This window comes from Telmatherina bonti (genome assembly GCF_933228915.1).
Source record: "Telmatherina bonti genome assembly, chromosome: 13".
NCBI classification, from domain to species: domain Eukaryota; kingdom Metazoa; phylum Chordata; class Actinopteri; order Atheriniformes; family Telmatherinidae; genus Telmatherina; species Telmatherina bonti.
This window is the reverse complement of record NC_136611.1, coordinates 36,682,625-36,710,094: the sequence shown is the minus strand read 5'-3', so window position 1 is coordinate 36,710,094 and position 27,470 is coordinate 36,682,625. Positions and strand designations below refer to the sequence as shown.

At 49.5% G+C, this 27,470-nt stretch overlaps 2 protein-coding genes across 2 annotated transcripts in view; both read left to right on the top strand.

Annotated features, from left to right (window-relative positions):
• Positions 1-1,846: 1,846 nt before the first annotated feature.
• On the top strand, positions 1,847-9,618 carry rsph14 (radial spoke head 14 homolog; the record flags this gene model as incomplete). Its single annotated transcript, XM_079251315.1, has 6 exons — positions 1,847-2,021; positions 2,909-3,011; positions 3,416-3,534; positions 7,897-8,128; positions 8,209-8,345; positions 9,347-9,618. 6 exons carry the CDS (start codon positions 1,847-1,849, stop codon positions 9,616-9,618), a joined length of 1,038 nt encoding a protein of 345 aa, XP_079107441.1.
• A 17,403-nt stretch (positions 9,619-27,021) lies between these two features.
• LOC306764574 (dematin-like) overlaps positions 27,022-27,470 on the top strand; it is a gene marked incomplete at both ends in the record, with an annotated part of 40,568 nt that continues 40,119 nt past the window's right edge. The window contains one exon of the mRNA XM_079251748.1: positions 27,022-27,076. Coding sequence (XP_079107874.1) covers positions 27,022-27,076 — 55 coding nt within the window. The remainder of the gene's footprint in view (positions 27,077-27,470) is intronic.

The window sequence follows — 27,470 nt, the reverse complement described above, 5'->3', positions numbered from 1 at the left end:
TACTGGTTACTGACTGGATACTGACTGGGTACTGACTGGATACTGACTGGATACTGACTGGGTACTGACTGGATACTGACTGGATACTGACTGGATACTGACTGGGTACTGACTGGATACTGACTGGATACTGACTGGGTACTTACTGGATACTGACTGGATACTGACTGGATACTGACTGGGTACTGACTGGATACTGACTGGGTACTGACTGGATACTGACTGGGTACTGACTGGATACTGACTGGGTACTTACTGGATACTGACTGGGTACTGACTGGATACTTACTGGGTACTTACTGGATACTGACTGGATACTGACTGGATACTGACTGGATACTGACTGGGTACTTACTGGATACTGACTGGATACTGACTGGATACTGACTGGGTACTGACTGGATACTGACTGGGTACTGACTGGATACTCACTGGGTACTGACTGGATACTGACTGGGTACTGACTGGATACTTACTGGATACTGACTGGATACTGACTGGATACTGACTGGGTACTGACTGGGTACTTACTGGTTACTGACTGGATACTGACTGGGTACTGACTGGATACTCACTGGGTACTGACTGGATACTGACTGGGTACTGACTGGATACTGACTGGATACTGACTGGATACTGACTGGGTACTGACTGGATACTGACTGGGTACTGACTGGATACTCACTGGGTACTGACTGGATACTGACTGGGTACTGACTGGATACTGACTGGATACTGACTGGATACTGACTGGATACTGACTGGGTACTGACTGGATACTGACTGGTAGCTGGTAATGTCACTCAAAAACTACCTCTGGAGGCTCTTAAGTCACACAGTCACACACATGTTTATTAGGTTTCATTCAGACCAGACAAGTCAATAATAATGGCCAAAAACTCAAATCCATGCTCCAGCATGTTTCCATGAGTCTCCTGCCGGCATGCAGCTTATCTGAACCAGCTGGTTGATATCTACGTGGATTTAAAGGAAAATAATTCTCCACAGTTGGCATTAGATTTCTCACTGACTTGTTGATTGTCTGAAAAATTAAATGAAAATGATGATGAGCCACTTTTGAAAATAATACAATTTAACAATTTAAAACCAAGAAAAAAAAGTCTCTGCCACCATTTGCCCAAACATCCGTCCTGAACTTCTAATAGATGTCCTGCAGTGTTCATATAATCTGATATGATGGATGGACGTTAATCGTAGTCTCATCCTGCTGGTGGTCTCAGGGAGAACCAGGTCACACCGTCCCAGAGAGCCAGTGGAGGTCTGCAGGGTTACAAATGGAGACCATTGAGCTCTTATCATACAATGCAGCACAAGCTACTTATAGGTCTCCAAATCCAGGTCTGTTTCACCTGGAACAAAACATTGTCTTACTTTAATAAATCTGGAAAAGAAGCATAGAAAGTCATGAAAGTCATATTTTCCGCCTTCTTCGGTCACAAAAAGTCTTTTTTTTTTGCAAGGCCAGTTTATTTGTAGCCTTTAGCATCTTTCATGTAGCCTACAAGACAATTCAAAGTGCTTTACATGAAATATTAAAAACATTGCAGATGGTGTAAGGAAAAGCATAACAGACAACTCAAAAAGCAAAATCACAATAAAATCATGAATTATATTGAAATAGTTAAATGGAAATTGAGTGGGGCTTCAGACCAACAGAAGGTCTTTCTAACCTGCAAACAGTCCAAAAGAAGAAGCTTCTAAAGCAGCTGGTTCTGTGCTGAAGTCCGATTTTCCTTTCAGGCCCTGAACGCAGCAGACATGTGTGCGTGGTGTTGCTAGGCAACAGCAGCAGAGTTCGGTAGGACCGGTCCGGACCGACCCCCTGATGGCCGCTGCTCTGACAGACCCTGGCCGGGCTCCGGTGGCCTTCGGCCGGCGGGCCGTCCCGCAGCTGTTCGCGGAGCTGCAGCAGCCGGAGGCCGGACGCAGGCTGCCGGCTCTGGCCTCCCTCTGCGACCTGGTCCGCGACCCGGAGCGGCTCTACCAGACCGTTAACGGAGGTTAGTCCCAGAGAACCTGTCAGTCCGGATCCAGCTGCTGCGGGGCTACAGGAAAGCCAAACTGGAAGATGAGCAGGTCAAACTGGTCCCCAGTCTGGAAACATTTCACTCCTCAGCTTCCTGTTTGTTTTCATTTAGTTTACTTTCTACATTTCTCTATGTTTCCGTTTTATTTTCTTTCTCACAGTTCTTATTTAGTGCAGATTTTCTGTCCTGTTTTCATCATGTATAAATGGAAACAAAGTGGGTTGTGTGCATGAAAACCTCTGCAGACCTGCATCCAGGTGGAGCAGCAGCATGTGCGACTCATCAGTTCGGTAAAGATAGAAAAATATTCACAGATTCGGCTTTTCCGAATTAATAACTCATCAACGGAACATTACTTCTACAAAACTGACACAATCAGAGCCAGGTAGACTGCGAGCTACTATCGCATTTTTCTCAAAAAAGAGCCGTCCTCCGACGTCCCAGACTTAAATGGGACTCTGCAGAGCCGACTGCTGCGCGACGGTTTAGGGACCGTTTGCAAAGTGCAAAACCGAAAACATGAAAAGGAAATATTCAATAACTACAATATGACTTGTTGTAGTGTCACCAAACTCAATACAAATAAAACATCTAACAGACATCTAACTAGGTTATTTTAATATAAATGTTTATCAGTTTATATTACTGCTCAATTTTATTACAACCTTTGAAAGAATTATTTATTATTTTTAATGAAAGTTGAATGATTTTTTTTTACTTTATACATCTTTTTGGGCCCCTATCAAGTCGTGGGGCCCTTAGTATCTTCCACCCCCCATATGGCGCCTCTGCTCATGATGGCGGATGTGGACGGAGACACCACAGACACCTACAGGGACTTCTTCTCTTCTCCTCTGCAGGTTTTCTGGAGCAGCTGAAGCTTCTCTTAAAGGATGAAGATCCATCAGTGAGGAGACAGACCTGCCAGCTGCTTCACCTGGTGACGACCCACAGCATCGGCAGGTATACGTGTCCTTTCTGCCTCACAGAGACACAGCTGTCCCCAGGAAGGTGGGAGGGCCACGGGGCCCCTCAACCGGTTTTCATAGGAGGTCGACTGCATGGTTTCTGATCACTTTTACACACACACACACACACACACTTGCTGGTGGATGCATCGTACTGACTCCTGGGATGAAGCCACATCCGCCTTCTGGTGGATTTAAAGGTTTCCTGAGGCGGCGAGCTGCGTCTCCTCGCTGTGCCTCAGACTGACCAGCAGGTGGCGCTGAAACAGCAGGGAACGCAACGTTTGCTCCGTCTGGCAGGATGGAGGAGCTACTGAACACACACGAGGAGAAAATAGTGGTTTTATTTCTCTTCTGGGAACAAACAGCGTGACAAGCTGAAACGTTCTCCTCCTGCAGACAGGCCCTGCTCACCTCCTCCCTCCTCCCTCCTCTCTCTGAGCTGCTGGACGACTCCTCGTCCTCCTGCAGGAGGAACGTCTACCAGGTTCTGAACCGCCTGGCTCAGCTGCCTGCAGGTAAACCGTTCACACACACACACACACACACACACACACACACCTGAAGCAGCTGCAGGACAGCCCCTCTACACCTGCTTTACACCGCATTACCCACAATGCACTGCACATCAAGCATGTACTAAAGAAACATACGAGGAAACGTGTCACCAGTTCAGTGGCTGTATTGCAGGTAACCATGGTAACAACCATGTCAGCATTATGATCCGACTTCAGTGTGAAAGGTTTTAAACCAGGAATCTAAAGTTCTCCAGACGAGCCGAGTTTTCAGTGAGACTTTAGGAAAACTCTGCTGGTTTATCTCTGAAGGAACCTGCAGGGTGGGGCACCACTCTGGATAAAATTATCTTTTTCTGCTGAGAACTGAGATCACGATTCTCTCAGGATTTTTTTTCAACATAAATATTTATTACACGTATTACCTGCACATCAACGTTGCAACAACTGACACTGAACATAAACACAATAAATGTCTGTCTTGTCTTCTCTTACACACACAACCTCTGAATCATTTTAATAGGAACATTTTTGAACAATAATTTTTCTGTGCATAAGGTGATGAGAGGTCGGTTTGTTTCTTAAAATATAAACAGGAGGGTTGGACATGAAGCTAGAAACTTCACACAGCAGTCCTTTGGTTAAATGTGATATTCTGACATTTAACAATGGAGGACAAAAGTGATTTATGCAATGTGGGTCTAAAGGGATTCAGAATCTACTTGTTCAAAGTGAAAGCCTATTTCAATGGCTAAATTAAAAAAAAAAAACTTAAAAAAACCCACCAGAAAAGAGTTTTTTTCACAGAACTAGACATATTTAGGGATGTTTTGACTCACCTTGTTTCTCCCACATTATTCCTCTCTCCTACAACGTCCATTACATTACAGCATATGGACAGTTTAAACTGGACATTAACCAAATGGACTAAACAGAGACAACAGAAATGATGTTAGTTTACATCCCGCTCTGTAAGCCAGGCTGGGATTTGCTCATGCACTATTCATTGTGACCGTGCACGTGGACTTGTGCAGGTGTCCTCTCTGCTCCTCTGACCGGCTGGGAGTGCTTTATGATGGGGAGAGGCTCCCACCGCCAAAACACCAGTAACGTCTCCAGAACTCCAGTAACGTCTCCAGTAACTCCAATGACGTCTCCAGTAACTCCAGTAACGTCTCCAGTAATGTCTCCAGTAACGTCTCCAGTAACTCCAGTAACGTCTCCAGTAACTCCAATGACGTCTCCAGTAACTCCAATGACGTCTCCAGTAACTCCAATGACGTCTCCAGTAACTCCAGTAACGTCTCCAGTAATGTCTCCAGTAACGTCTCCAGTAACTCCAGTAACGTCTCCAGTAAGTCCAGTAACGTCTCCAGTAACGTTTCCAGTAACTCCAGTAACGTCTCCAGTAACGTCTCCAGTAACGTCTCCAGTAACTCCAGTAACGTCTCCAGTAACGTCTCCAGTAACTCCAATGACGTCTCCAGTAACTCCAGTAACGTCTCCAGTAATGTCTCCAGTAACGTCTCCAGTAACTCCAGTAACGTCTCCAGTAACGTTTCCAGTAACTCCAGTAACGTCTCCAGTAACGTCTCCAGTGACTCCAATGACGTCTCCAGTAACGTCTCCAGTAACTCTAGTAACGTTTCCAGTAACGTCTCCAGTAACTCCAGTAACGTCTCCAGTAACGTCTCCAGTAACTCCAGTAACGTCTCCAGTAACGTCTCCAGTAACTCCAGTAACGTCTCCAGTAACGTCTCCAGTAACTCCAGTAACGTCTCCAGTAACATCTCCAGTAACTCCAGTAACGTCTCCAGTAACTCCAGTAACGTCTCCAGTAACGTCTCCAGTCACGTCTCCAGTAACTTCAGTAACGTCTCCAGTAACGTCTCCAGTAACTCCAGTAACGTCTCCAGTAACGTCTCCAGTAACTCCAGTAACGTCTCCAGTAACTCCAGTAACGTCTTCAGTAACGTCTCCAGTAACTCCAGTAACGTCTCCAGTAACTCCAGTAACGTCTCCAGTAACGTCTCCAGTAACGTCTCCAGTAACTCCAGTAACGTCTCCAGTAACGTCTCCAGTAACTCCAGTAACGTCTCCAGTAACGTCTCCAGTAACTCCAGTAACGTCTCCAGTAACTCCAGTAACATCTCCAGTAACGTCTCCAGTAACTCCAGTAACGTCTCCAGTAACGTCTCCAGTAACGTCTCCAGTAACTCCAGTAACGTCTCCAGTAACGTCTCCAGTAACTCCAGTAACGTCTCCAGTAACGTCTCCAGTCACGTCTCCAGTAACTCCAGTAACGTCTCCAGTAACGTCTCCAGTAACTCCAGTAACGTCTCCAGTAACGTCTCCAGTAACTCCAGTAACGTCTCCAGTAACGTCTCCAGTAACTCCAGTAACGTCTCCAGTAACTCCAGTAATGTATCCAGTAACGTCTCCAGTAACGTCTCCAGTATCTCCAGTAACGTCTCCAGTCACGTCTCCAGTAACGTCTCCAGTAACTCCAGAAACGTCTCCAGTAACTCCAGTAACGTCTCCAGTAATGTCTCCAGTAACTCCAGTAACGTCTCCAGTAACGTCTCCAGTAACGTCTCCAGTAACTCCAGTAACGTCTCCAGTAACGTCTCCAGTAACTCCAATGACGTCTCCAGTAACTCCAGTAACGTCTCCAGTAACGTCTCCAGTAACTCCAGTAACGTCTCCAGTAACGTCTCCAGTAACTCCAGTAACGTCTCCAGTAACATCTCCAGTAACTCCAGTAACGTCTCCAGTAACTCCAGTAACGTCTCCAGTAACTCCAGTAACGTCTCCAGTAACGTCTCCAGTCACGTCTCCAGTAACTTCAGTAACGTCTCCAGTAACGTCTCCAGTAACTCCAGTAACGTCTCCAGTAACGTCTCCAGTAACTCCAGTAACGTCTCCAGTAACTCCAGTAACGTCTCCAGTAACGTCTTCAGTAACGTCTCCAGTAACTCCAGTAACGTCTCCAGTAACTCCAGTAATGTCTCCAGTAACGTCTCCAGTAACTCCAGTAACGTCTCCAGTAACGTCTCCAGTAACTCCAGTAACGTCTCCAGTAACGTCTCCAGTAACTCCAGTAACGTCTCCAGTAACTCCAGTAACATCTCCAGTAACGTCTCCAGTAACGTCTCCAGTAACGTCTCCAGTAACTCCAGTAACGTCTCCAGTAACTCCAGTAACGTCTCCAGTAACGTCTCCAGTAACTCCAGTAACGTCTCCAGTAACGTCTCCAGTCACGTCTCCAGTAACGTCTCCAGTAACGTCTCCAGTAACTCCAGTAACGTCTCCAGTAACGTCTCCAGTAACTCCAGTAACGTCTCCAGTAACGTCTCCAGTAACTCCAGTAACGTCTCCAGTAACTCCAGTAATGTATCCAGTAACGTCTCCAGTAACGTCTCCAGTATCTCCAGTAACGTCTCCAGTCACGTCTCCAGTAACGTCTCCAGTAACTCCAGAAACGTCTCCAGTAACTCCAGTAACGTCTCCAGTAACTCCAGTAACGTCTCCAGTAACTCCAGTAACGTCTCCAGTAACGTCTCCAGTAACTCCAGTAACGTCTCCAGTAACTCCAGTAACGTCTCCAGTAATGTCTCCAGTAACTCCAGTAACGTCTCCAGTAACTCCAGAAACGTCTCCAGTAACTCCAGTAACGTCTCCAGTAACGTTACCAGTAACTCCAGTAACGTCTCCAGTAACGTCTCCAGTAACTCCAGTAACGTCTCCAGTAACTCCAGTAACGTCTCCAGTAACGTCTCCAGTAACTCCAGTAACGTCTTCAGTAACTCCAGTAACGTCTCCAGTAACGTCTCCAGTAATGTCTCCAGTAACGTCTCCAGTAACGTCTCCAGTAACTCCAGTAGCGTCTCCAGTAACTCCAGTAACGTCTCCAGTAACGTCTCCAGTAACTCCAGTAACGTCTCCAGTAACGTCTCCAGTAACTCCAGTAACGTCTCCAGTAATGTCTCCAGTAACTCCAGTAACGTCTCCAGTAGCGTCTCCAGTAACTCCAGTAACGTCTCCAGTAACGTCTCCAGTAACTCCAGTAACGTCTCCAGTAACTCCAGTAACGTTGGATTTGTCGCTGGTTGCTTTTAACTAAAAAAGTCGCCAAGTTTTTTCCTACCAGCCGGCATCTGCGTCATGTGGCGTAAGGATCCGCCGTTGTCATTTGATGAGGGAGAAAGAGGGAGCGCTTGTTTTGATGCAGGTCATGTCCCAGTTGGAAATGCGCTGCATTCGTGGTCTTTCGTGGCATTCGTGCATTCGTGGCTGAAGCTGAACGACCTGCGACACTGAAGCAGGTCGTTCAGGCGTTTCAGAACGAGACGTGTCCTCCTGCAGGTGCAGAGGCGCTCCTCATGCTGGTTCCTAAACTGATGCAGAAGCTCAGACAGCAGGAGGAGCAGGAGGAGGAGCACGAGGAGGAGCTGCTCCTCTCCACCCTCAGCTGCTGCTCCAGGCTCAACGCCCTGCCGGCTCTGGCCTCAGACGGAGTCTCCCTGCTGGGCCGCAGGCTCTCCCACAGCTCCCCGAACATCCGCAGAGAGGCGGCGGCGGCCCTGATGGCGCTCAGGTTGGAGCAGGCTGAGTTTACAGGTGTGTGTGTTTGTGTGTGTGAGTGTGTGTGTGTTTCTGACGGCCATCTTGTTCCAGCGTTCCTGTGGACGGGAAGCGACAGGTCTGTGAGCAGCAGGTCCTTCCGGTCCTGGTGGGTCTGCTGCAGGACCGAGACGCTGAGGTCCAGAGCAACGCTGCAGGAGTCATCATGAACACTGTGGTCATCACGCCAGGTACGGACACACACTCTGACCTCTGACCTTCTGGAGCCGCACCGCCGATGCCCGCGGAGCCAGGCGCCGCGAGGACGTGGAAACATCTCCTCCGTGTGCCGCTGCTTCCCACCAGCCGGAGCCCAGAACCCGCTTTGCTCCGTCGGTCACCTGGAGATCCAGTTCCCGCTCGGTTCTGGTCCCGCCTCCGTCGGTCACCTGGAGATCCGGTTCCCGCTCGGTTCTGGTCCCGCCTCCGTCGGTCACCTGGAGATCCGGTTCCCGCTCGGTTCTGGTCCCGCCTCCGTCGGTCACCTGGAGATCCGGTTCCCGCTCGGTTCTGGTCCCGCCTCCGTCGGTCACCTGGAGATCCGGTTCCCGCTCGGTTCTGGTCCCGCCTCCGTCGGTCACCTGGAGATCCAGTTCCCGCTCGGTTCTGGTCCCGCCTCCGTCGGTCACCTGGAGATCCAGTTCCCGCTCGGTTCTGGTCCCGCCTCCGTCGGTCACCTGGAGATCCAGTTCCCGCTCGGTTCTGGTCCCGCCTCCGTCGGTCACCTGGAGATCCTGTTCCCGCTCGGTTCTGGTCCCGCCTCCGTCGGTCACCTGGAGATCCAGTTCCCGCTCGGTTCTGGTCCTGCCTCCGTCGGTCACCTGGAGATCCAGTTCCCGCTCGGTTCTGGTCCCGCCTCCGTCGGTCACCTGGAGATCCAGTTCCCGCTCGGTTCTGGTCCCGCCTCCGTCGGTCCCATGGAGATCCGGTTCCCGCTCGGTTCTGGTCCCAACGAGCCTCGTCTAGATCCAACTGTCCCAGCTGGTATTAATGGTTTTCCAGACTGGTTTTCGGTCTGAACCATGAAGATGGATGTTTCGTGGTGGGAACGTCCTGCTGCTGCTTGGTAGACATCTTCATCGTTACAGGAAACCAACCTCTGACCTTTGACCTTTGAGCCAGCCTGCTCAGTGGAAGCTGCTTTTAATGCTTTTATAAATAAAGTTATTTTCATTTGAAACACGTCCTGCAGGTAAACTTCAGTGCCTGGACCTCCACGTCGTCCCTGTTCTCCTTCAGCTGCTGTCGGAGATGCAGGAGGAGGAGGAGGAGAGGAGGAGGAGGAAGGCCCTGGTCCTCTACTCCCTGCAGGCTCTGACTGCGCTGGCTGAAGCCCCGGAGGGCCGCCGCCTCCTGCTGGAGCAGCTCCCCCTGCTGGTGAGGAGGAGCGAGGAGGAGGAGGAGGACCAGGACGTCCGGCGGGCCGCTCAGACTGCTGTCAGGGTCGTCACCTGGACGCCCTGAGACCCTGCAGGCCTCTGACCTCTGACCTCCAGGCTTCATGTCGGAGTCAATAAATGTGTTTCCAGAAACGCTGTGAAGTCTTCCAGAGTCAGATGTCTGGTCCGGTCCGAATCAAGTTCAGGTCCTCCTGGGAGATCTGGACCTGAGCCCAGCCGCAGCCATCACCGCCGCTCACGCTACGTCACCGCCGCTCACGCTACGTCTCCGCCGCTCACGCTACGTCTCCGCCGCTCACGCTACGTCTCCGCCGCTCACGCTACGTCTCCGCCGCTCACGCTACGTCTCCGCCGCTCACGCTACGTCTCCGCCGCTGACTTTACGTCCCCGCCGCTGACTTTACGTCTCCGCCGCTCACTTTACGTCTCCGCCGCTCACTTTACGTCTCCGCCGCTCACTTTACGTCCCCGCCGCTGACTTTACGTCCTCGCCGCTGACTTTACGTCCCCGCCGCTGACTTTACGTCCCCGCCGCTGACTTTACGTCCTCGCCGCTGACTTTACGTCCCCGCCGCTGACTTTACGTCCCCGCCGCTGACTTTACGTCCCCGCCGCTGACTTTACGTCCCCGCCGCTGACTTTACGTCTCCGCCGCTGACTTTACGTCTCCGCCGCTGACTTTACGTCCCCGCCGCTGACTTTACGTGTCCGCCGCTGACTTTACGTCCCCGCCGCTGACTTTACGTCTCCGCCGCTGACTTTACGTCCCCGCCGCTGACTTTACGTCCCCGCCGCTGACTTTACGTCTCCGCCGCTGACTTTACGTCCCCGCCGCTGACTTTACGTCCTCGCCGCTGACTTTACGTCCCCGCCGCTGACTTTACGTCCCCGCCGCTGACTTTACGTCCCCGCCGCTGACTTTACGTCCTCGCCGCTGACTTTACGTCCCCGCCGCTGACTGTACGTCCCCGCCGCTGACTTTACGTCCCCGCCGCTGACTTTACGTCCCCGCCGCTGACTTTACGTCCCCGCCGCTGACTTTACGTCCCCGCCGCTGACTTTACGTCTCCGCCGCTGACTTTACGTCTCCGCCGCTGACTTTACGTCCCCGCCGCTGACTTTACGTCTCCGCCGCTGACTTTACGTCCCCGCCGCTGACTTTACGTCCCCGCCGCTGACTTTACGTCCCCGCCGCTGACTTTACGTCCCCGCCGCTGACTTTACGTCCCCGCCGCTGACTTTACGTCCCCGCCGCTGACTTTACGTCCCCGCCGCTGACTTTATGTCCCCGCTGTTCACTTTACGGAAACAAAACACTGTCTGGGAAAATGTGGGAAAGAAAACTCCAGCCTCCATTTTCTCATGTAAAAGATGTGTAAAGAAGTGTTTAAAGGAGAAATTCTTCGATTTATGTTTGGATTTATTCCAGACATTATTCCAGAGTCCCAGGTAAAACGTTCAGAGCACTGAGACGCGGTGCAGACGAGGCGTTTAGATTGCTGATTATCAGGCATCTGCACAGATTAATAACAATGATTAAAGATAAGATGTTTGATTCAGGTTGATGGAGACGCTGCAGAGCAGCAGATCTCCAGGACCGGACTTTTATTCCATAAGGTCTAATTCCACCGTTTGGTGGCGCAAAACTCAGCGAGGATCAATTCATTATTATTGATCTTTGCTTGTTGGATTTGGTGTTTTTTTTTCTTTTGGCATGTTTTTATAATTTGTCCTGAACAAAAAAAAACAAGAAGAAGAAAACATGAACTAAAGCTCATGTTTACTCAAACCTCTTTGCAGCATATTGATATTTCATTAAATACAAACATGTAAAAGTATTTTGAGTAATGTTATTGGTCTGTTAACACACAACCAGCAGCTCTACTGGAACAGAAGCAGCTCTGAAAACAGACCAGTTTCTGATCCTCTTAGCAGGACCTCAGTTTGAGACCCATCAGAGCAGCGGTAGAGAATAGTCTCCTCTCTGACCTGCTGCTCTGAATGAAGCTGCTCTTTGCTCACATTGAGGCCGTCGTCCATGCAGCAGATAAAACACACATGAATGAAGTTCCTTTATGAGCTCTGAGTGCAGCCTGAACGCTTCAGGCGGCGTCACGAAGACAAAACATCAGCATGAAGTTCAGGACACGTCGTCCAGTGTGTCAGCAGCAGCTACACCACAAGCAGACCCGCATGATGGAGGACTGGGAACTGAAACAGTCCCTCCTGGGCTTCTAATCCCGATCAGCATGAAGACATACAGACATGATGTTTCTATGGAGACGTAATGTTTCCATGCAGACGTGACATTTCCATGCAGACATGATGTTTCCATGCAGACGTCATGTTTCCATGCAGACATGATGTTTCCATGCAGACGTCATGTTTCCATGCAGACGTCATGTTTCCATGCAGACGTCATGTTTCCATGGAGACGTAATGTTTCCATGCAGACGTGATGTTTCCATGCAGACGTGATGTTTCCATGGAGACGTGATGTTTCCATGCAGACGTCATGTTTCCATGCAGACGTCATGTTTCCATGGAGACGTAATGTTTCCATGCAGACGTCATGTTTCCATGCAGACGTCATGTTTCCATGCAGACGTGATGTTTCCATGCAGACGTCATGTTTCCATGGAGACATGACGTTTCCATGGAGACGTGATGTTTCAGCCTCAGCTGTCAGATTCTGAGGCTAAAATGATGTAAAATGAATGTATGAATGGATAAAGCAGCATAAAGAGCAACCAGAAGTTTATGGAAATAACAGATCAGCAGTGACCAAGCTGTGTGTCAGCTCCACAGGATCTGCAGCACTGACAATATTTGACCCACCAGATTGCATTACTAAAAACTGATTGCAAGAGTTATTTGTCCACATGCAGACACGGTGATGTTGAACAGAACAGCATGGCCCCGTTGAGAATGGTCGAGCTAGAGAGAGGAGAGAGATGGTGCATTCCAGTTCCTGAAATGTGACGTCATCACGAGATTGTTGACGTTGCACCAGCTCAGAAAAAATGTGCACCTCCAAAACAACCAATTGTAGTTACACATCTACACATGTGTAAAATGTGCACCATGCCAACGCCAGCCAGTTAAGGTGACTGGTTTGTTACGCTGGAAACTGAACCAACAGCTGTGAGAAAATGTCTGTTTGCTTTACTTTAGTTATTTTAGATGCTCAGCACTTCATTCTGCTGTGATTCATGTTAAAGTGCTTTATGAATAAATTGTGAGTCTCCTATAATACATTTGAAATTTCAACTCAACTTAACTTTATTTATAAAGCTCTTTGAAACAACCGCAGTTGAAACAAAGTGCTGAACATAACCAGCTGAAACAACTAGAGAATCATAAAGAGATAAATAATAGAATAAAATAATTCATCGTACGTCAGCCTTGAATCAGGTCAGACTTGGTTGATAAGTTACATTTTCAAACTGATTATCCTTCACTGATTAGGATCATCTAAAAGACAGGACGACTGTGTGTCGGCGGTAACTATAAAGCGGAAATAAACTCTGGAGTTCTCCAAGCCTCCATGTTGGAGCTTCCCACTTCCTGAAACTGAAAAAACCTCAGCGTGTCCCCTTACGTATGCTGATGACACCCACATGTACACCCCCCCCCCCCCTCACCAGGAGACTTCTGTTTGGACTGGTCTCCAGGTGAGATGGTCCGTTAGATGGAGACAAAATGGAAAGAACAGTTTCTAAATCCTGCTGGTGGTTTATGAAGTCCTGAACGGTTTAGAACCACAATCCGTTCAGGATCTGGTTTGTTCTGAACCGACCCGGTCCCTCAGGACATCAGGGTCAGGTCTACTTTCTGTTCCCAGTCAGAACCAAAGCTGGAGGCAGCGTTCAGTTTCTGAAGCAAACCTGCAGGTCTGCAGCTTTAATCAACCTAAAAGCTTCAATATTGGCTGCTTTGGACCCCAGGGATGGACCCTGACCTGCTGCTGACCCTCTAGTGCTCTAAAGCCTGCTGACAAACTGCATCACGGTGTGGTACGACAGCAGACAGGGAGACGCTGCACGAAGATGTGAACACAGCAGATCCCTGGCTGTCCCTGATGGACACCTTCACCTCCCACTGCCTCAGCAGAGCCATTCCAACTGACAGCTCCCACCCTGGCATTCCTCTGATGCCCTCCAGGGGGCGCTACAGGACATCAAGATTCAGAAGCTGCTTCTTTCCAAATGCAAAAGCCAACCTGAACCCTGGATTTAAACACGCAATGTTTCAAAACCAGAACGGATAATGTAATATGATATAATATAATATAATATAATATAATATAATATAATATAATATAATATAATATAATATCATATCATATCATATAATATCATATCATATCATATCATATATTATATATAATATAATATCATATCATATCATATCATATATTATATATAATATAATATAATATCATATCATATCATATATTATATATAATATAATATACTGTAATTAATATAATATTATGTGACATAATATAATATGTGCATCATCTTTACATGAACACCCCCCACAATGTCTGCAGTTCTCTCCAGGACTGGAGCTTCTGTTTATCCTGGAAATATCTTTTATGTTTCATATAATTTTTCACTGCTTTTTGCGCCGTCATGTGACTGTTTTACATTTATTTACAAACAACACGATTTGACAACAGTTTGACAAGAAAATATGATTTTATCCCCCTACTTCCCCGTCCTCGCACACACACACACACACACACACACACACACACACACACACACACACACACACACACACACACCAGCTCCGCGCCTGCGCTGTTGTGTTCAGCAGCATCTCAGTTTCTGCAGATTTTCATGCTGCAGCGTCATGTTCCCTCCCCCCCCCCCCCCCCCCCCCCCCCCCGCGTCTGCAAGTGGACCAGTCCAGAGAGAGAGAGAGAGCGAGAGAGAGAGGAGGGGGAGGGAGGGAGTTAGTATCGTTGCTGGTGCACCCGCGCGCGTGCCTGTTGGCTGTGGACGTGTGCGGAGCGCGGACAGGACCTGCTGGATGTTTCTGACTTACAGGTAAGTTTCACCTTCTGTCCTCCACCTGCTCCACGCCTCATGTCTGCGCGTGCGACTGCGTGGTTATGCGTGCGCGCGTGCTTGTGTAGAAAACGAACCAAACTAAGATGCTGAGTTCGCTGTAAACTGTAAATCTCCCTGCTGGAGGAGGAGAACCGACCTTGTTCTGGGACAGTCCGGGCTCCGCGGGGCCGGTGGAGCTGCCCCCCCTCCCGCTGCAGGAGCACCGGGTCCCGGAGGGGAGGGCCAGGTTGCACTGATGATGACAGAGATGATGAAGAATTATGCAAGAAGCTGCTGGAAGTGAGGAGAGGAGGAAGGCTTATATAACACCATCATCCTCCTCTTCATCACATCCAGCAGCCGGTCTTCATCCTCCTGCCTTCATCCTCATCCTCCTCTTCATCACATCCACGTCCTGTCATAACCTTTTGCAGTCATGTAGCTGAGTTTTTACTCCGTTTGTTCCAAAAAACAGCTCAGACACACACACACCACCTAGTAAAACACACCAGGACATGCTTCATTGGGTTAGAAGAGCAACAATATTTCCTGGTTCAGGATGAATTCTGGTTTTTAGTGTCGATCGACTCGTAGAACGAATCAATAGTGGAAAAAATAATCAGCTGTTTGATCATTTGTTGGTCTGAGCAGAGAAGAAGCTTTCAGCTTCACGTGTGAAAAACTTTGTCTGGTTTCTGGAACGTCAGGATGAAACCTGGAAAACTGTATCTCCACTCCCAAATCCCAGTTTCCTGCCTGTTCTGAGTCGCATGTTTCCCTCTTTACCTTTGGTAACTGCTGAGACGTAACCGTGGACGTAACCATGGGCATAACCGTGGACGTAACCGTGGCTGTCACCGTAGACGTAACCGTGGACATAACCGTAGACATAACAATGGACGTCACCGTGGGCGTAACCATGGGTGTAACCGTGGACGTAACCGTGGATGTCACCGTAGACGTAACCGTGGACATAACCGTAGACGTAACTGTAGACATAACCGTAGACATAACAATGGACGTCACCGTGGGCGTAACCGTGGACATAACCGTAGACATAACCGTAGACTTAACCGTAGATTAACAATGGACATAACCGTAGACGTCACCGTGGGCGTAAGCGTGAGCAGAGAAGCAGCTTTCAGCTTCGCGTGTGAAAAACTTTGTCTGGTTTCTGGAACGTCAGGATGAAACCTGGAAAACTGTATCTCCACTCCCAAATCCCAGTTTCCTGCCTGTTCTGTGTCGCATGTTTCCCTCTTTACCTTTGGTAACTGCTGAGACGTAACCGTGGACGTAACCATGGGCGTAACCGTGGACGTAACCGTGGATGTCACCGTAGACGTAACCGGGGACATAACCGTGGACATAACCGTGGACATAACCGTAGACGTAACCGTGGACATAACCATAGACGTAACCGTAGACATAACCGTGGACATAACCGTAGACATAACCGTAGACATAACCGTAGACATAACCGTGGACATAACCGTAGACGTAACCGTAGACATAACCGTGGACATAACCGTAGACGTAACCGTAGACGTAACCGTAGACATAACCGTGGACGTAACCGTAGACGTAACCGTAGACATAACCGTGGACATAACCGTAGATATAACCGTGGACATAACCGTAGACGTAACAATGGACATAACCGTAGACATATACGTGGACACAACCGTAGACGTAACCGTGGACGTAACCATGGACATAACCGTAGACGTAACAATGGACATAACCGTAGACGTAACCGTGGACATAACCGTAGACGTAACCGTGGACATAACCGTGGACATAACCGTAGACGTAACCGTAGACGTAACCATGGACATAACAGTAAACATAACCGTGGACATAACCGTAGACGTAACCGTGGACATAACCGTAGACATAACCGTGGACATAACCGTAGACGTAACCGTGGACATAACCGTGGACATAACCGTAGACGTAACCGTAGACGTAACCATGGACATAACAGTAAACATAACCGTGGACATAACCGTAGACGTAACCGTAGACTTAACCGTAGATGTAACAATGGACATAACCGTAGACATATACGTGGACACAACCGTAGACGTAACCGTGGACGTAACCATGGACATAACCGTAGACGTAACAATGGACATAACCGTAGACGTAACCGTAGACATAACCGTAGACGTAACCGTGGACATAACCGTGGACATAACCGTAGATGTAACCGTAGACATAACCGTGGACGTAACCGTGGACATAACCGTGGACATAACCGTAGACGTAACCATGGACATAACCGTAAACATAACCGTGGACATAACCGTAGACGTCACCGTGGACGTAACCGTGGACGTCACCGTGGGCGTAAGCGTGGACGTAACCGTGGATTTAACCGTAGACGTAACCGTGGACGTAACCATGGACGTCGCAGTGGATTTAACCGTGGACGTAACCGTGGTGACATGGGTTACACATTAAAGTGAGGATCAATCGTGTCAATCAGCCAATCAGAGCCAGAGTTACAGGGATTCACTCCTCGTCTGATAACGACGCAGAAGAAGAGATGCAGATTAGTTTAAGGACGGCAGGACAGCTCAGTTTCACTCCCACTGCGTAACGTCGCCGTGCTGTTTTAGTCTCCTGCAGCTAATTTTCAAAGCGTTTATATCGTATAAAATCCTGGAAAAGGAGAAAATTCCGGTTTCCGGTTACCCACCCTGGGTGGTTTGTAGGGAGGTTTCCCATCACACTGACGCTTTCTGTTCATACGCAGAAAGATTTCTTCTTCATGTCCTGAAAGGCCGCCAGGACTTGAGCTTTATCATAACTTGTACGTTTCAGGTGAAATACCTTTTACTAAGTAAGGTGTTGAAACTGGACTTTTTCCCCACCAGTAGTTCCAGTTTGTTTCTAACAGGACGGATAATTAAACCCGAACATCCTGATGACGTTGGTCTGCCGTTACGTCGCTGGTCCGGCCCGCCACAGACCACTTGGTTCTGAGTTTGACCCGTCTGGGTGAATGGGTTGCGGTTGCCATGGAAACGGCAGTGGAGTCTGCTGGATTTGTGCAGCAGCGTCTGTGTTCAGAACGTTTCAGCTGGTTGTTGTTGAGCGATGTGTTGCGGTCAGAGGTCGCGGGGTGGTGCAGCTCGTCCATGAACAGAACCAGCGCTGGAACCTGGAACTGCTCCGTGTCCCATTGAAGCTGCTGGAGTTGTGAATGATCCGCCTGCTCCCGGGGGGCGCCAGAACAACCTGCCCCGATGGGGAGGAGGCTGCTGTCCCAGAGGGCCCAGTTTCCAGTCATCCCAGTATCATTAAAGCAGCCGGCCTCCTAGCACCAGTTTCTGTGTGTCCTAAAGAATCCCAGCTACAGACCAGTTCTCCTGGTGTCCGGCATCATGGCAGTCCTGAGACCCTGATCGGCTCCGGACCCGCCTCAGTTCACTGACCGTACGGTCCCGGTCCTGTCAGAAATAGACATAATAAACTAAAGTCATTTTCTACATAAAGAATATGAACTAAAATAGATTGCTAATGTCTGCTGGGAAACCAGAACCAGAACCAGGTCTGCTGGGAAACCAGAACCAGGTCTGCCGGGAAACCAGAACCAGGCCTGCCGGGAAACCAGAACCAGAACCAGGTCTGCCGGGAAACCAGAACCAGGTCTGCTGGGAAACCAGAACCAGGTCTGCTGGGAAACCAAAACCAGGTCTGCTGGGAAACCAGAACCCGGTCTGCTGGGAAACCAAAACCAGAACCAGGTCTGCTGGGAAACCAGAACCAGGTCTGCTGGGAAACCAGAACCAGAACCAGGTCTGCCGGGAAACCAAAACCAGGCATGCCGGGAAACCAGAACCAGGGACTGAGAGAAGCTGAACAACTGGTCCAGAATTTCTGGTTCTGTTCTGGGATCTGGATTCTGGAGATGATTCTCTGCTTGACACGTTGTCCTCTACAGAGTGTTCAGTCAGAGGCTTCTTCAGGTTCCCTGCACAACAGAAAGCTGCTGGAGGTCACAAAGCTTTAGTGATAGTCTGGTTTCATTTAAAGAACATTTGACTTTCCCCTCAGGAGCAAAGAAAGTATCTTTCATTTTGCACGTCCACTCAGGACACAGGAGGCGTGGACATGCCCTACATAAGCGCAACATGGAGAATGATCTTCATAGTTTTATGCTGACATCACTGTTTTGTGATCAACTGAGCCGAGATCAAAATCAAAAGTTGATCAGTTGGTGTGAAGAAACCTGCCCCCCGACCTGCAGCCCGACCTGCCCCTCTGACCCTCCCCCCAAACCGCGCTCCAACCTGCCCCCCAACCCGCGCTCCAACCTGCCCCCCAATCTGCCCTCCAACCCGCGCTCCAACCTGCCCCCCAATCTGCCCTCCAACCCGCGCTCCAACCTGCCCCCCAATCTGCCCTCCAACCCGCGCTCCAACCTGCCCCCCAATCTGCCCTCCAACCCGCGCTCCAACCTGCCCCCCAATCTGCCCTCCAACCCGCGCTCCAACCTTCCCCCCAATCTGCCCTCCAACCCGCGCTCCAACCTGCCCCCCAACCCGCGTTCCAACCTGCCCCCCAATCTGCCCCCCAACCCGCGCTCCAACCTGCCCCCCAATCTGCCCCCCAACCCGCGCTCAATCTGCCCCCCAACCCGCGCTCCAACCTGCCCCCCAACCCGCGCTCCAACCTGCCCCCCAATCTGCCCTCCAACCCGCGCTCCAACCTGCCCCCCAATCTGCCCTCCAACCCGCGCTCCAACCTGCCCCCCAACCCGCGCTCCAACCTGCCCCCCAATCTGCCCTCCAACCTGCCCCCCAATCTGCCCTCCAATCTGCCCCCAACCCGCGCTCCAACCTGCCCCCCAACCCGCACTCCAACCCGCGCTCCAACCTGCCCCCCAATCTGCCCCCAACCCGCGCTCCAACCTGCCCCCCAACCCGCGCTCCAACCTGCGCTCCAATCTGCCCCCCAACCCGCGCTCCAATCTGCCCCCCAACCTGCGCTCCAACCTGCCCCCCAACCCGCGCTCCAACCTGCCCTCCGACCCATCGACCAGACGATATATATCATCATATCACCCAGCCCTATTCGGTCTCATGTTTTACTTTCTGAAGCTTACTGATCATATTTCCGCGACTCTTCGGGTGGAAACATAGCGAGCCGGCGCCGTGCGGCGGTCACGCCGGTGTGAGATGGTACGACAGTGTGAGGACATAGTGCAGGTTGCTGGATATCTTTCACCACATCTGCAGGTGGGAAGCCTTCATGGCATCAACCAGGCAGCAAAAAGGACCGGTTTGAGAAGCACGAACTGAAGCCGCAGACTGGCTGATGCTCGTCCTCCATGTTGAAACGCCGAGCGGGCCGTCAAGCTGTGACACTTTTATCATGTTGTAGAGTTCATCATATTTCTATTTGCAGACTGGAAACGACAGCGGACTGATGTCAGCAGCAAACTGAATCCAGATGTTTTTATTGTCTACATGATGAGTTTTACGTAAACAACAGGTACATGTTGGTAGATACACAGCTTTTTCACCTCTGACTGAATAACTGGACGGGATCTTTGGTTCTCCCCGCGGGAGGAGTTACAGACTCCTCTGGTGGAGCGTCTGGGCCTGGATCTGAGCTCCCAGTCATAAACGAGTGGTTTCTGCATGATGATGCAATCATCATCGCAGCCGAAAACACTTCCTCCCTCTACGCCACGACTTTCCATCGTTCAGTTACTGTAAATGTGGCGTCCTGTAGTCGTACAGTCCCTGAACGTCTCGCTGTGCAGCGTGGGCGCTGTCCTCTATTTTTGGAAACATGAGTCATCCTCACTCCTGTTACACAGTAGAAAGTTTGCTCTGCTGGGACTGGACCGCCGCGGATATGGAAAGCTCAGATTCCTGCAGGTTGCCGAGGATGATGCTGGAGGCCGTTGTCATGGCGACGTCATTGTCAGCTGTTCATCATTACAACTGATTTTACTTTGTTTTTGTGTGATCGTTCACATTCAGTCAGATCGATCCAGAAACAAGACCAGAACCAGCAAGACCAGAACCAGCAAGACCAGAACCAGCATAACCAGAACCAGCAAAACCAGAACCAGCATAACCAGAACCAGCAAGACCAGAACCAGCAAGACCAGAACCAGCATAACCAGAACCAGCATAACCAGAACCAGCAAAACCAGAACCAGCATAACCAGAACCAGCAAAACCAGAACCAGCATAACCAGAACCAGCAAGACCAGAACCAGCATAACCAGAACCAGCAAGACCAGAACCAGCAAGACCAGAACCAGCATAACCAGAACCAGCATAACCAGAACCAGCAAGACCAGAACCAGCATAACCAGAACCAGCAAAACCAGAACCAGCATAACCAGAACCAGCATAACCAGAACCAGCAAAACCAGAACCAGCAAGACCAGAACCAGCATAACCAGAACCAGCATAACCAGAACCAGCAAGACCAGAACCAGCAAGACCAGAACCAGCATAACCAGAACCAGCAAGACCAGAACCAGCATAACCAGAACCAGCAAGACCAGAACCAGCATAACCAGAACCAGCAAGACCAGAACCAGCATAACCAGAACCAGCATAACCAGAACCAGCAAAACCAGAACCAGCAAAACCAGAACCAGCAAGACCAGAACCAGCATAACCAGAACCAGCAAGACCAGAACCAGCAAGACCAGAACCAGCATAACCAGAACCAGCATAACCAGAACCAGCAAGACCAGAACCAGCATAACCAGAACCAGCAAGACCAGAACCAGCATAACCAGAACCAGCAAGACCAGAACCAGCATAACCAGAACCAGCAAGACCAGAACCAGCAGACGTTCGGTCCAGTTCTTATCAAATGACGTGAAATGAATCCCTGAATCCAGATTAATCTGATTTACATCAGACAGTTCTTAAACATGATGACCTGAACCCAACGGACTGAACCGGTCCAGAACCAGGGAGAAAAGCCTCCATCAGGACCAGGATGGACAGTCACCTGTCTGGACCAGTCAGAGACCGGCCAGGGATGGCTGCAGGAGGTTTTTCTCCCTCCTGTCGCCTCAGGATGAGGGATTGGATCCAAGTCAAGACTGGATGCTAGGAGTCCAGATCCGTCGCAGTAGGGATCAACCCAGGCCAGGCTTCTCTCACATGCTCTGATTCACATTCGTATTTCAGACTCGGGAATGAACACTTTCTGTTTCACATGTGCAAAAACAGACATGGAGAACCTGTAAGCAACACATTTATCTTCCATCGCTCGGAGTCTTACTGGAACTACCAGCAAACAGCCGCAGCTCTGCAAAGTGTGGAGAGAATGTACGGAGCCGCACGATTGGCTGAACGCAAACACACCTGGTTCACCATCAATCTGTCAATCAGTCCTAGATTTGATTGACAGATTATTCAACCAATGGTGACATTTATTGACCTGGGAGAGTCTCAAACTCCAGCACACAGATTTCTCTCATAAATGCAGAGATGTTTACAAACGAGAAGCAGGTTATAAGTTATATTTGTGTGAAAAAACTGGGACTTGAGACTGATCTGGTCTCAGTCTGTTGGATTTCCTTAACTAGGCTTGGTTTGAGTTCATGTCCTGAGAGGACGTTGTTGGGAATTTAATTCATGTTTAATAATTAGATGAAATATCTTTTAAAAATAATCAAATACGTTTTTTAAATAAATTGAATATTTAAAAAAAAAATCAGCTAAAAATATTTTAAATTAAGTGAAACAAATATTTTTTAAATTAGATTAAAATAAATACCTTTCAAAAATAATTTTAAAATTAAATCCTTTTTTTATTAAATTGAAGAAAAAAGAAAACACTAATAAATGAAGGAAATTATGGTGTGAAGCCAAGTATTGATGAGACCTTGGTCTTGACTATTCTCAGGTTTTACAAACTGCGGAAATCCAGTAGCAGAACACAGATCACATCTCTTCATGGCTGAACTCTGTCTGTTGGTTTATGAGCCGGTCCAGTAGAATCCGTTCAGTTCTGCTTCCCTAAAACTAATCCAGAACTATTCAGAGTCCTGTTCTCCTGCAAACTGGAGGCAGATCAGAGAGCCTGAAAATGAAAATATGTTCTTTTAATCTGGTCTCCATCCGGCCAAAGTTCCAGTCCCGAACACGTTTCCTGTCTCTGAGTTTAAACAGAAACCAGAGGAAACAAGTAGAGCTGGTCCAGGTCTGCCTTCAAGTGGACTTCCACTGGTCTGGACTGGTCTGGACTGGTCTGAACTGGTCTGGACTGGTCTGAACTGGTCTGGACTGGTTCCTGGTTCCTCTGTGACGGCGGAGACTAAAGGTTATGGCTTTCATCAGAGAGGAGCCGGGACTTATAAAGGTGTGTTTTCCACCTGCAACAGGATGCAAACGCAGGGAAAACATTGGAAAAGAGGAAGAAGAGGAGGAGGAAGAAGAGGAGGAGGAAGAAGAGGAGGAGGAAGAAGAGGAGGAGGAAGAAGAGGAGGAGGTGTGACAGCAGCAGCATGGCTGCTGTGAAACCTGCAGACTTGTTGTGCTTCAGAGCGACTGTAATCGTCAGGTTGAGTCCAGCCTGCTGCTGCAGATGGAGGCCGGGTTCTTATCTCCGGCTGCAGCAGGGGGCCGGGGGGGGCCGGGGGGGGGGCCGGGGGGGGTCAGAGTGAGGCCGTGGACACAGCCAGCGGTGCTCTGCTGCCGTTTCCTCCGCCAGTCGTCAGCGCAGGAATGTTAAGTCGTGCAGCTCTTCTGTTTGCTGATACGGCAGATGGAGGAGCTTTATCCAGAACAACTCCTTCCCCTCTGACCTCGTTTAACCAACAGCTGCTCCACCCTCTTCTCCAGCACCCCGTTTAACAGCAGCGTGCACCACATCATCCCTCCATCCAGCTGGAGGACAGATCGCCATGGTAACCAGCAGTACAGGAAGGCACAGCGATGAGGAAGGAAGTAAAAATACCTGAATGATGAGATCCGTGTTTACAGAGAAGGATGGAGGGATGGAGGATGAAGGATGAATGATGGAGGGATGGAGGATGAAGGGTGAATGATGGAGGGTGAAGGATGGAGGGATGGAGGATGATGGATGAATGATGGAGGGATGGAGGATGATGGATGAATGATGGAGGGATGGAGGATGAAGGATGAATGATGGAGGGATGGAGGATGAAGGATGAATGATGGAGGGTGAAGGATGGAGGGATGGAGGATGATGGATGAATGATGGAGGGATGGAGGATGAAGGGTGAATGATGGAGGGATGGAGGATGAAGGATGAATGATGGAGGGATGGAGGATGAAGGGTGAATGATGGAGGGATGGAGGATGAAGGGTGAATGATGGAGGGATGGAGGATGAAGGGTGAATGATGGAGGGATGGAGGATGAATGATGGAGGGATGGAGGATGAAGGGTGAATGATGGAGGGATGGAGGATGAAGGATGAATGATGGAGGGTGAAGGATGGAGGGATGGAGGATGATGGATGAATGATGGAGGGATGGAGGATGAATGATGGAGGGATGGAGGATGAAGGATGAATGATGGAGGGTGAAGGATGGAGGGATGGAGGATGAAGGATGAATGATGGAGGGATGGAGGATGAAGGATGAATGATGGAGGGATGGAGGATGAAGGATGAATGATGGAGGGATGGAGGATGAAGGGTGAATGATGGAGGGATGGAGGATGAAGGATGAATGATGGAGGGATGGAGGATGAATGATGGAGGGATGGAGGATGAAGGATGAATGATGGAGGGATGGAGGATGAAGGGTGAATGATGGAGGGATGGAGGATGAAGGATGAATGATGGAGGGTGAAGGATGGAGGGATGGAGGATGATGGATGAATGATGGAGGGATGAGGATGAAGGATGAGTGATGGAGGGTGAAGGATGGAGGGATGGAGGATGATGGATGAATGATGGAGGGATGGAGGATGAAGGATGAATGATGGAGGGATAGAGGATGAAGGATGAATGATGGAGGGATGGAGGATGAAGGATGAATGATGGAGGGTGAAGGATGGAGGGATGGAGGATGATGGATGAATGATGGAGGGATGGAGGATGAAGGATGAATGATGGAGGGATGGAGGATGAAGGATGAATGATGGAGGGATAGAGGATGAAGGATGAATGATGGAGGGATGGAGGATGAAGGATGAATGATGGAGGGATGGAGGATGAAGGGTGAAGGATGGAGGGATGGAGGATGAAGGATGAATGATGGAGGGATGGAGGATGAAGGGTGAATGATGGAGGGATGGAGGATGAAGGGTGAATGATGGAGGGATGGAGGATGAAGGATGAATGATGGAGGGTGAAGGATGGAGGGATGGAGGATGATGGATGAATGATGGAGGGATGGAGGATGAAGGATGAATGATGGAGGGTGAAGGATGGAGGGATGGAGGATGATGGATGAATGATGGAGGGATGGAGGATGAAGGATGAATGATGGAGGGATAGAGGATGAAGGATGAATGATGGAGGGATGGAGGATGAAGGATGAATGATGGAGGGATGGAGGATGAAGGGTGAATGATGGAGGGATGGAGGATGAAGGATGAATGATGGAGGGATGGAGGATGAATGATGGAGGGATGGAGGATGAAGGATGAATGATGGAGGGATGGAGGATGAAGGGTGAATGATGGAGGGATGGAGGATGAAGGATGAATGATGGAGGGATGGAGGATGAAGGGTGAATGATGGAGGGATGGAGGATGAAGGGTGAATGATGGAGGGATGGAGGATGAAGGGTGAATGATGGAGGGATGGAGGATGAAGGATGAATGATGGAGGGATGGAGGATGAAGGGTGAATGATGGAGGGATGGAGGATGAAGGGTGAATGATGGAGGGATGGAGGATGAAGGATGAATGATGGAGGGATGGAGGATGAAGGGTGAAGGATGGAGGGATGGAGGATGAAGGATGAATGATGGAGGGATGGAGGATGAAGGGTGAAGGATGGAGGGATGGAGGATGAAGGGTGAAGGATGGAGGGATGGAGGATGAAGGGTGAAGGATGGAGGGATGCATGGTGGGAGAAACAGTGTGATGGGGGAGAGCTGGAGATGAGGAGAGACGAGGCAGAAGAAGAAGGGAGGAGGAAAGCAAAAGGAGGACGTAGAAGATCTCCATCAGCTCCATCAGTCGTCATGACAACAGCAAACAGCTGCACAGTCATTGGTTCTGATTATACAGCAAGGAAAACTGATTTTATTTTCTTTCAAATTAAATTTACATTTCATTTAATATATAAGTATAAACACACACACACACACACACACACACATGTCTTCCTGCTACTATCTACCTGCTGTCCTCACTGCAGCACCTCCACCTCAGCTGCATCCCAAACGTCTTCTTGGCTTTATTCCAGCCATAGAGGATCATTATTTTCCTGCTTTTCTCATCACCTGTTGATCTTTGGCTGCTCCTGATTGGTGGAAAGTGTCTTCATCATCATGTCCAGGTGAAAATAGAGGTCTCTTAGCAACATGGTAGTGATGGTGATGAAGATGTGATAAATAATGGTGGATTTACCATCTAGAGTCTCACTACATGTTGTGTCTGGATTGTAAAGAAACGCTGGAAAACCTCCGTAGACCAGCTGGACGGTCACATGACCAGCTGGAGGGTCACATGACCATCACCTCTGACCTCGGAACTGGTCTTTATCAATAGTTCTGTCATGTTCAGCTTCATCAGACATGTCTCCATGGAAACGTGGCTTATAAGAGCGGAGGTCACATGACACAGGAACTCTGATGGAGGAGCGGATCCTCCCAGAACCCAGACCTCAACGTCACTGAAGTACTGTGGATCATCTGGAAGAAGAACAGCATGAGAAGCGCTGGAAAGCACTGAAAACAGGCGTGTCCAAAGTCTGTCCTCCAGGGCTGCAGTCCTGCAGGGTTTCCATGTGTCCCTGCTCCAACACACCTGGCTTCCATCAAATGGATCCAACAGCCTATGAGGTTCTGCACCATGACTTGAGTCAGGCGTGTTGGAGCAGGGATACACGAAAAACCTCAAGACTGGAGCCGGACATCCCTGACTTGAAGGATCCTGGAGGAATCTTCCTGGAAAGTCCTTCCAGGATCCTGGAGAACTCTTCCTGGAAAGTCCTTCCAGGATCCTGGAGAACTCTTCCTGGAAAGTCCTTCCAGGATCCTGGAGAACTCTTCCTGGAAAGTCCTTCCAGGATCCTGGAGAACTCTTCCTGGAAAGTCCTTCCAGGATCCTGGAGAAGGTTTTCTGGAGTTTCTCTGAAGAATAAAGAACTGGACCGTCTGGTTCCGACCTTGGCTCCATGTTTCCATTAGTTAGAACATCATCAGATCTGTAGGTTCTGCTAGGAACCCTCCTTTGCTGCAGCTTCCCGGCTGTCAATCAGAACGCGGCGATGACGCGGGATCCGGCCAATGGTAGCAGCTGTCAGCCGGCTGGCGACGGTCTGGGTGCGGTCGCCTCGCTGTGAGCTCAGATAAGAGACACTGTGCAGGAACTGCTGCTTCTCTTCTCACCACTTCCCAGAAAAGCAACTGAAACTTAAATAACTTGAGATTTCTGACCAATCAGCTGCTTCCTCCTGCTGCTGCCTGGGAACCTGCATGTTGATCGACGTCCTGCAGAGCTGAAACGGCAGCGTTATCACACAGCTCTGCTACATTTACACCTGAGTTGTTTCTGTGAGCTTGTAAACAACCCCGTCATAAAACATACGGAATATTTAATTTCATTTCTAACATATTAACCAGAAAACGTGGCCTTGACTTACAGCGCCCCCGTAACGGGACTGTAGCTGCTGATCAACATGACACCACCTCACCAAGGCTTCCGCTTCAGGACCAC